The sequence below is a fragment of the Oncorhynchus gorbuscha genome, linkage group LG21 (genome assembly GCF_021184085.1).
Source record: "Oncorhynchus gorbuscha isolate QuinsamMale2020 ecotype Even-year linkage group LG21, OgorEven_v1.0, whole genome shotgun sequence".
In the NCBI taxonomy this organism is placed as follows: Eukaryota; Metazoa; Chordata; class Actinopteri; order Salmoniformes; family Salmonidae; genus Oncorhynchus; species Oncorhynchus gorbuscha.
The window spans coordinates 11,165,081-11,175,477 of NC_060193.1; the positions used below are offsets into that span (position 1 = coordinate 11,165,081).

Sequence of the window (10,397 nt, forward strand, 5' to 3'; positions counted from 1 at the left end):
GCTGATCAGAGAGAAGACAGAGGAGCTGGAGATAGAGAAACAGAAGAGGGATAAACTACTCACGCAGATGCTCACTCACACGTACACACACAAACCCACACACACACACTCCCTCTCTTTCCTAGGACGGTTGCTAATGCCCTGAAGGTGGGTGGTACGGTGGAACCGGAGTATTTTGACAACGTGACGCTGTACTTCAGTGACATCGTTGGCTTCACCACCATCTCAGCCAATAGCGAGCCCATCGAAGTGGTTGACCTTCTGAACGACCTCTACACGCTGTTTGACGCAATCATTGGCAACCACGATGTCTATAAGGTAGAGAGAGAGAGAGAGAGAGAGAGAGAGAGAGAGAGAGAGAGAGAGAGAGAGAGAGAGAGAGAGAGAGAGAGAGAGAGAGAGAGAGAGTATATGTGTGCGTGTGTATGTGAACCACACTTTAATCACACAATGACACTCAGCAGTGCCCTACAACTACTACAACTTCCTGTAGGGAAACTTAACAGTGCCCTATTTGGCTTTGGTCTGCCCAGTACATTTCCCTTTATATATACAGTACCAGTCAAAAGTTTGGACACAGCTACTCATTCAAGTCGTGTTTCTTTATTTTGACTATTTTCTACATTGTAGACATCAAAACTATAAAATAACACACATGGAATCATGTAGTAACCAAAAAAGTGTTAAACAAATCCCAAAATATTTTTGATTATAGATTCTTCAAAGTAGCCACCCATTCTCTCAACCGGCTTCACCTCGAATGCTTTTCCAACATTCTTGAAAGAGTTCCCACATATGCTGAGCACTTGTTGGCTGCTATTCCTTCACTCTGCAGTCCAACTCATCCCAAACCATCTTAATTGGGTTGAGTTCGGGTGACTGTGGAGGCCAGGTCATCTGATGCAGCACATCACTCTACTTATTGGTCAAATAGCCCTTACACAGTCTGGAGGGGTGTAGGGTCATTGTCCTGTTGAAAAACAAAGGATAGTCTCACTAAGCGCAAGCCAGATGTCATATCGCTGCAGAATGCTGTGATAGCCATGCTGGTTAAGTGTGCATTGAACTCTAAATAAATCACTGACAGTGTCATCAGCAAAGCACACCATCACACCTCCTCCTCCATGCTTCACGCTGGGAACCACACATGCAGAGATCATCCACACACACACTGTCAGTACCTACTCTGCGTCTCACAAAGACAAGGTAGTTGGAAACCAAAAATCAAACATTTGACTCATCAGACCAAAGGACAATTTCCACCGGTCTAATGTCCATTGCTCATGTTTCTTGGCACAAGCAAGTCTCTTCTTATTATTGGTGTCCTTTAGTAGTGGTTTCTTTGCAGCAAATCGACCATGAAGGCCTGATTCATGCAGTGTTCTCTGAACAGTTGATGTTGAGATGAGTCTGTTACTTGAACTCGGGGAATCGTCTATTTGGGTTGCAATTTCTGAGGCTGTTAATTCTAATGCTTATCCTCTGCAGCAGAGGTAACTCTGGGTCTTCCTTTCCTGTGGCCGCCATGAGAGCCAGTTTCATCATAGCGCTTGATGGTTTTTGCGACTGCACTTGAAGAAACTTTCAAAGTTGTTGAAATGTTCCGTATTGACTGACCTTCATGTCTTAAAGTAATGATGGACTGTCATTTCTTTTTGCTTATTTGAGCTGTTCTTGCCATAATATGGACTTACCAAATAGGGCTATCTTCTGTGTACCCCCCCTACCTTGTCACAACATAACTGATTGGCTCAAACGCATTAAGAAGGAAAGAAATTCCACAAATTAACTTTTATCAAGGCACACCTGTTAATTGAAATGCATTCCGGGTGACTACCTTATGAAGCTGGTTGAGATAATGCCAAGTGTGCAAAGCTGTCATCAAGCAAAGGGTGGCTACTTTGAAGAATCTCAAATCTAAAATATACTTTGACTAGTTTAACGTTTTGTTGGTTACTACATGATTCCACATGTGTTCTTTCATAGTTCTGATATCTTCACTATTATTCTACAATGTAGAAAATTGTAAAAACCAAGAAAAACTCTCAAATGAGTAGGTGTGTCCAAACTTTTGACTGGTACTGTATATATACGTATACTTCATATATCACCTGAAGTTAATTGACCAATCAAAATGTCTCCCACCCGTCCTCCTCTCTACCCGTAGGTGGAGACGATAGGCGATGCCTACATGGTGGCGTCAGGGTTACCGGTTGCCAACGGAGATCGTCACGCGGCAGAGATATCCAACATGGCGCTAGACATCCTCAGTGCTGTGGGCACCTTCAAGATGAGACACATGCCTGACGTACCTGTACGGATACGCATAGGATTACACTCAGGTGAGAGATACAGGGGCTACACACACTTACAGATGAACGCACAGGCACACAAATCACACAGTGCCTATCTATAGTGTGTGTGTGTGTGTGTGTGTGTGTGTGTGTGTGTGTGTGTGTGTGTGTGTGTGTGTGTGTGTGTGTGTGTGTGTGTGTGTGTGTGTGCGTGCGTGCGTGCGTGCGTGCGTGCGTGCGTGCGTGCGTGCGTGCGTGCGTGCGTGTGTGTGTGTGTTTGTAGGTCCGTGTGTGGCGGGGGTGGTGGGACTGACCATGCCTAGATACTGTCTGTTCGGAGACACTGTCACCACAGCCTCTCGTATGGAATCCACTGGGATGCGTAAGTTATAATACACTGATGCACTGCTGCAGTATACAATGTATACAATGTTATTATGTTACAGCCTTATGTCACGAATATTACCGAAGGTGACTCCCCTTCTTGTTCGGGTGGCACTCGGCGATTGTCGTCGCCGGTCTACTAGCTATCGCCGATCCGTTGTTCTGTGTTCCTTTGGTTTTGTCTGATTGGTATCACCTGTTTCTAGTTTGGTTGTTAGGATAGGGTTATATATAGTCTGTTCAGCCCGCTTCTGTTTCGTGCGGGCTTGTTCGTCTGTTCTTTGTTTGAGTGTATTTTGTTTGTATTTTGGGTTTCACGCTGTCCGTTTATATTTCTGTTCATTTGTTTTCCTACTTTTGTTCATGTTATTTATCCGAGATATTAAAGCGTGTTTTTTCCCCACATCCTTTGCTCTCTGCGCCTGACTCCACACCTCCTCACTCATCTGCCATAACACCTTACTCTAAAATATTTTTTTTTACTAGTTCCCTCAACAATCTACATTCAATACCCCATAATGACGAACCAAAAACAGGTTTTTAGAAATAAAAATATATATTTAAAAAAATGAAATATAACATTTCCATAAGTATTCAGATCCTTTACTCAGTACTTTGTTGAAGCACCTTTGGCAGTGATTACAGCCTCGAGTCATCTTGGGTATGACGCTACAAGCTTGGCACACCTGTATTTGGGGAGTTTCTTCCATTCTTCTCTGCAGATCCTCTCAAGTCCTGTCAGGTTGGATGGGGAGCGTTGCTGCACAGCTATTTTCAGGTCTCTCCAGAGATGTTAGATAGGTTTCAAGTCCGGGCTCCGGCTGAGCCAATCAAGGACATTCAGAGACTTGTCCAAAAGCCACTCTTGCTTTGTATTGGCTGTGTGCTTAGGGTCGCTGTCCTGTTGGAAGGTGAACCTTCGCCCCAGTCTAAGGTCCTGAGCACTCTGGAGCAGGTTTTCATCAAGGATCTCTGTCCTTTGCTCCATTTATCTTTACCTCAATCCTGACTAGTCCCCCAGTACCTGCCGCTGAAAAACATCCCCACAGCATGATGCTGCCAACACCATCATTCACCGTAGGGATGGTGCCAGGTTTCCTCCAGATGTGATGCTTGGCTTTCAGGCCAAAGAGTTCAATCTTGGTTTCATCAGACCAAAGAATCTTGTTTCTCATGGTCTGAGAGTCTTTAGGTGCCTATTGGCAAACTCCAAGCGGGCTGTCATGTGCCTTTTACTAAGGAGTGGTTTCAGTCTGGCCACTCCAAAATAAAGCCCTGATTGGTGGAGTGCTGCAGTGATGGTTGTCCTTCTGTAAGGTTCTCCCACCTCCACAGAGGAACTCTCGAGCTCTGTCAGATTTGACCATCGGGTTCTTGGTCACCTCCCTGACCAAGGCCCTTCTCCCCCGATTGCTCAGTTTGGCCAGGCGGCCAGCTCTCAGTAGAGTCTTGGTGGTTCCAAACTTCTTCCATTTAAGAATGATGGAGGCCACTGTGTTCTTGGGGACCTTCAATGCTGCAGACATGTTTTGGTACCCTTCCCCAGATCTGTGCCTCGACACAATCCTGTCTCGGAGCTCTACGGACAATTCCTGTGACCTCATGGCTTGGTTTTAGCTCTGACATGCACTGTTGACTGTGCAACCTTATATAGACAGGTGTGTGCCTTTCCAAGTCATGTCAAATCAATTAAATTTACCACAGGTGGACTCCAAGTTGTAGAAACATCTCAAGGATGATCAATGGAAACAGGATGCACCTAAGCTCAATTTCGAGTCTCATAGCAAAGGGTCTGAATAGTTATGTAAATAAGGTATTTCTGTTAGATTTTTTAAATGAATTTACTAAAGTTTCTAAAAACACGTTTTCGCTCGTCATTATGCGTTATTGTGTAGTAGATTGCTGAGAAAAATATATATTTCATCCATTTTAGAATAAGGCTGTAACATAACAAAATGTTGAAAAGGTCAAGGGGTCTGAATACTTTCTGAAGGCTCTGTATATGCACTGTTCTAGCTTATGTTCATTCTAAAGAGGTTTAGGGCTTGTCGTGGGTGCATGAAAGAGCCATGAAGCTTCTCTAGAGAGTGTCTATGTGAACTTGACTTTGTGAGTGTCCTGCCGCCTATATTTTCAGCCTACAGAATCCATGTCCATAACAGCACAGTTAAAATCCTGCTGGAACTCAAGGCAGGATACAAGGTGCAACTGAGAGGCAAAACTGACCTGAAGGTAAGAGACAAAAGACTGACTACACCTGGGACCACCATCATGTTGCATACAGTAAGCTCAGATCTCCCTAGAACTACCAAGAACTCTAGAATTACCAAGAACTCCCTAGAACTACCAAGAACTCTCTAGAATTACCAAGAACTCCCTAGAACTACCAAGAACTCTCTAGAACTACCAAGAACTCTCTAGGACACCATACTGAACTCTCTGTCTCTCACTCTCTCCTCTCCGTATCCATTCCTCCTATACTCTCTCCTCTCCACAGGGAAAAGGGGGAACAGAGGAGACCTACTGGCTCATAGGGAAGGACAACTTTGAGAAACCTCTCCCCGTCCCCCCTGAATTCAAGAAAGGGTAAGGAACGCCTTCCTCCATTCCCTCCGCTCTCCCTCCTCCACTATCTGTGCCTTTCCTTGTTGATCCTGCCTCTGTGTCCGATTCGTTTTCCACAGGCAAAAGGCTCATGGCCTGCAGATGGAGGAGATAGCGAGGTACAAGAAGAAAAAAGCTGAGAAACTGCAACAGCTTACAAAGAAGAATAACTGAATTACATAAGGTAATGTTATGCATGGAAAATGTATAACATTACTTGTTTGGTGACGTTTTCACTTGCTGTAGTTCGGGACTTTCCAGGCAGTCATTGTACATAACAATTTGTTCTTACCTGACTTGCCTGGTTAGATAAAGGTTCAATAAACAGAACTCATCCAACCTGGTTTGGTTTTACCACCCAACACCGTTCATATTCATTTGTTGGTCACTGATCAAATCAGTTCTTCTACTTTACAAGTTTATGGCCGAGATTCAATCAAAGGTGCGTTTTCGACAATGCACTTTTGATTCAATCCCGGCCTAAGTTTCACTTGTAAACAGTGATATGTGAAGATTTGATTCTGAGTATTTCAATATAATTTTAGCTAATATATTGTTATGAGAGCACTATTGTGTTTTTTAATAGAGCAAATAATCCTGATCCTATCATAACTACCCCTGGGAGGGCAGAGATCTTGATACAGCTGGGACATGTACCTACCATATAGTTACTATGTGAGCTGGGACATGTACCTACCATGTAGTTACTATGTGAGCTGGGACATGTACCTACCATGTAGTTACTATGTGAGCTGGGACATGTACCTACCATGTAGTTAATATGTGAGCTGGGACATGTACCTACCATGTAGTTACTATGTGAGCTGGGACATGTACCTACCATGTAGTTAATATGTGAGCTGGGACATGTACCTACCATGTAGTTACTATGTGAGCTGGGACATGTACCTACCATGTAGTTAATATGTGAGCTGGGACATGTACCTACCATATAGTTACTATGTGAGCTGGGACATGTACCTACCATATAGTTACTATGTGAGCTGGGACATGTACCTACCATATAGTTAATATGTGAGCTGGGACATGTACCTACCATATAGTTACTATGTGAGCTGGGACATGTACCTACCATATAGTTACTATGTGAGCTGGGACACGTACCTACCATATAGTTAATATGTGAGCTGGGACATGTACCTACCATGTAGTTAATATGTGAGCTGGGACATGTACCTACCATGTAGTTAATATGTGAGCTGGGACATGTACCTACCATATAGTTACTATGTGAGCTGGGACATGTACCTACCATATAGTTACTATGTGAGCTGGGACATGTACCTACCATATAGTTACTATGTGAGCTGGAACACGTACCTACCATATAGTTAATATGTGAGCTGGGACATGTACCTACCATGTAGTTAATATGTGAGCTGGGACATGTACCTACCATGTAGTTACTATGTGAGCTGGGACACGTACCTACCATATAGTTACTATGTGAGCTGGGACATGTACCTACCATATAGTTACTATGTGAGCTGGGACATGTACCTACCATATAGTTAATATGTGAGCTGGGACATGTACCTACCATATAGTTCATATGTGAGCTGGGACATGTACCTACCATATAGTTAATATGTGAGCTGGGACATGTACCTACCATGTAGTTAGTATGTGAGCAGGGACACGTACCTACCATATAGTTACTATGTGAGCTGGGACATGTACCTACCATATAGTTAATATGTGAGCTGGGACATGTACCTACCATATAGTTACTATGTGAGCTGGGACAGGTACCTACCATATAGTTAATATGTTATGTGAGCTGGGACACGTACCTACCATATAGTTAATATGTTATGTGAGCTGGGACAGGTAGCTACTATATAGTTACTATGTGAGCTGGGACAGGTAACTACCATATAGTTAGTATGTGAGCTGGGACAGGTACCTACCATGTAGTTAATATGTGAGCTGGGACACGTACCTACCATATAGTTAATATGTGAGCTGGGACAGGTACCTACCATGTAGTTAATATGTTATGTGAGCTGGGACAGGTACCTACCATGTAGTTAATATGTGAGCTGGGACAGGTACCTACCATGTAGTTAATATGTTATGTGAGCTGGGACACGTACCTACCATATAGTTAATATGTGAGCTGGGACAGGTACCTACCATGTAGTTAATATGTTATGTGAGCTGGGACAGGTACCTACCATATAGTTCATATGTTATGTGAGCTGGGACACGTACCTACCATATAGTTAATATGTTATGTTAGCTGGGACAGGTACCTACCATGTAGTTAATATGTTATGTGAGCTGGGACAGGTACCTACCATGTAGTTAATATGTGAGCTGGGACAGGTACCTACCATGTAGTTAATATGTTATGTGAGCTGGGACAGGTACCTACCATGTAGTTAATATGTGAGCTGGGACAGGTACCTACCATGTAGTTAATATGTTATGTGAGCTGGGACATGTACCTACCATATAGTTAATATGTGAGCTGGGACAGGTACCTACCATGTAGTTAATATGTTATGTGAGCTGGGACAGGTACCTACCATATAGTTAATATGTTATGTGAGCTGGGACAGGTACCTACCATATAGTTAATATGTTATGTGAGCTGGGACAGGTAGCTACTATATAGTTAATATGTTATGTGAGCTGGGACAGGTACCTACCATATAGTTAATATGTTATGTGAGCTGGGACAGGTACCTACCATATAGTTCATATGTTATGTGAGCTGGGACAGGTATCTACTATATAGTTACTATGTTAAGTGAGCTGGGACAAGTAGCTACTATATAGTTACTATGTTAAGTGAGCTGGGACAGGTAGCTACTATATAGTTACTATGTTAAGTGAGCTGGGACAAGTAGCTACTATATAGTTAATATGTGAGCTGGGACAGGTAACTACCATATAGTTACTATGTTGTCTGGGACAGGTAGCTACTATATAGTTACTATGTTAAGTGAGCTGGGACCAGTAGCTACTATATAGTTACTATGTTATGTGAGCTGGGACAGGTACCTACCATATAGTTAATATGTTATGTGAGCTGGGACAGGTAACTACCATATAGTTACTATGTTGTCTGGGACAGGTAGCTACTATATAGTTACTATGTTAAGTGAGCTGGGACCAGTAGCTACTATATAGTTACTATGTTATGTGACCTGGGACCAGTAGCTACTATATAGTTACTATGTTAAGTGAGCTGGGACCAGTAGCTACTATATAGTTACTATGTTATGTGAGCTGCCTAGATAGACTGCTGTCTACAGTGTGGAATCCCAGATATGTTGTTGTGTGTACTGTATGTTACGCAGTCTTATGTGTTGTATGTTGTCTATGCTTGTCCTTAAGTTTTGTTCCTGAAAACTCACTAACTTTTTGTGTCGTAGTTGCATATTTATCATTTGATGCCAATAGCATTATAATGTTTCTGTGATGTTGAACAGAGTTGTTGTCTCATTAAATGTATGAACCCTTAACTGGGTCCACAGTACTGCGTCTCCCTGATACTTCTTTGATGGATTCTTAAATGTCACCAGTGAGTCTAGTCGCTTGGTGTCCCAGGTCTGAATCTGACCAGCAGTACTGCGACTGGACATCGAGGCCTGGAACTGACTGACCCCTAGTGTAAGCCACTGTTAGAAGGACACACTCTGGGCTAAATCTCTCTCTCTCTTCCTTTGTTGTATTTTGTGTGTTCCAGGTCTGTCCAGGAGATCAAGGACTTCAAGCTGCTCCTCCATAAGGCCGTGAAGAAGATCTCCACTGTCAGAACGGTGGCTATGGTTACTATGGCGGACGACGACAACGTCATGATGCACCACCACTGACCAATCAGACTTCCTGATGCACCACCACTGACCTTTGACCCTAGCCAGAAAGAGGCATCATGAGAGCTACAGCAAAGGCATATTTTGACTCCATTTTGAATCAAGGGAACTTGGGGCTGACCAATGAGGACCACCAATTGACTATTGTGTGGACATCCAACTTTTTTGCTTTTATGGCTCCCGGTCTTTCAGACTGATTCTGTGTCCATTATGAGCCTTGGATCCTTACTATCGCCCCATGGTCAAGAAAGAGGGAACAGCAGGGCGGAAGATGATCCAGTGACAAGTTTGCGTCTGCAGGTTATTGGTGAATATTCCGAAAAGGGAGCTTACAAGTGTCTGGTCATACATTGCCCAAGCAACCGTGTGTGTGTGTGTGTGTGTGTGTGTGTGTGTGTGTGTGTGTGTGTGTGTGTGTGTGTGTGTGTGTGTGTGTGTGTGTGTGTGTGTGTGTGTGTGTGTGTGTGTGTGTGTGTGTGTGTGTGTGTGTGTGTGTGTGTGTGTGTGTGTGTGTGTGTGTGTGTGTGTGTGTGTGTGTGTGTGTGTGTGTGTGTGTGTGTGTGCGCGTGTGTGTGTGTGCGTGTGCGTGCGTGTGTGTGTGTGACGGGGGAGGGGAAGTGAAAGGATGTGCTGTGTAGAGATTACTGCAGCTTGTTTTAAATATGAAGCATCTTGCCAGACAGTAGGACTATTATTAGAACTATCAGTGTTACTCAGTAAACCACGGATCTGTCCAGTGAGTCTCTACTCGCTTGGTGTCCCATAAACGCTTTGCTCAAAGCCTCTTCCTGCTTTTCTTCTCCTCCTGATTTCCTCCTTCTCATCCTCCTCTCTTCGTGACGAAACAGTCTCTCTTGGTCGTCATGCTCCCTGCATTCACACTCTGTCCGTCCGCTGACTTACTGAAACACAAGCTATTTGTTTGTTCTTTCATGTTGTGTTATGTTGATGTTCTTTAATTGTAAACCTCGGACTCTTCCAGAAAAACTCTCCCAGAATTTTGAACCTGCATAGGTCAAATCAAATTGTATTTGTCACATGCGCTGAATACAACAGTTGTAGGTTTACTTACGAGCCATTTCCCCAACAATGCAGTGCAAAAAACAACAATTTCAAAAAATATGATGGGTCAGTGATGGGTTGCTGCAGGTGTAAAAATCCCCATATAAAGTGATACATTTCTGTAAAAATCCCCATATAAAGTGATACGTTTCTGCAACATGTGTATAACACATCTGTAAATGTATATACTTGGGGCCTAGAAGGGACT

At 43.4% G+C, this 10,397-nt stretch overlaps 1 protein-coding gene across 4 annotated transcripts in view; it reads left to right on the forward strand.

Annotated features, from left to right (window-relative positions):
- gc2 (guanylyl cyclase 2) overlaps positions 1-9,609 on the forward strand; it is a 35,381-nt gene extending 25,772 nt beyond the window's left edge. For 3 of the 4 annotated variants that reach the window (XM_046320334.1, XM_046320335.1, XM_046320336.1), the window contains 7 exons: positions 126-318; positions 2,168-2,342; positions 2,578-2,676; positions 4,816-4,910; positions 5,176-5,264; positions 9,001-9,110; positions 9,142-9,609. In XM_046320334.1, coding sequence (XP_046176290.1) covers positions 126-318; positions 2,168-2,342; positions 2,578-2,676; positions 4,816-4,910; positions 5,176-5,264; positions 9,001-9,110; positions 9,142-9,158 — 778 coding nt within the window. In that variant the 3' untranslated portion in view covers positions 9,159-9,609. The other variant, XM_046320337.1, reaches the window with a different exon arrangement.
- The last annotated feature ends 788 nt before the right edge of the window (positions 9,610-10,397 follow it).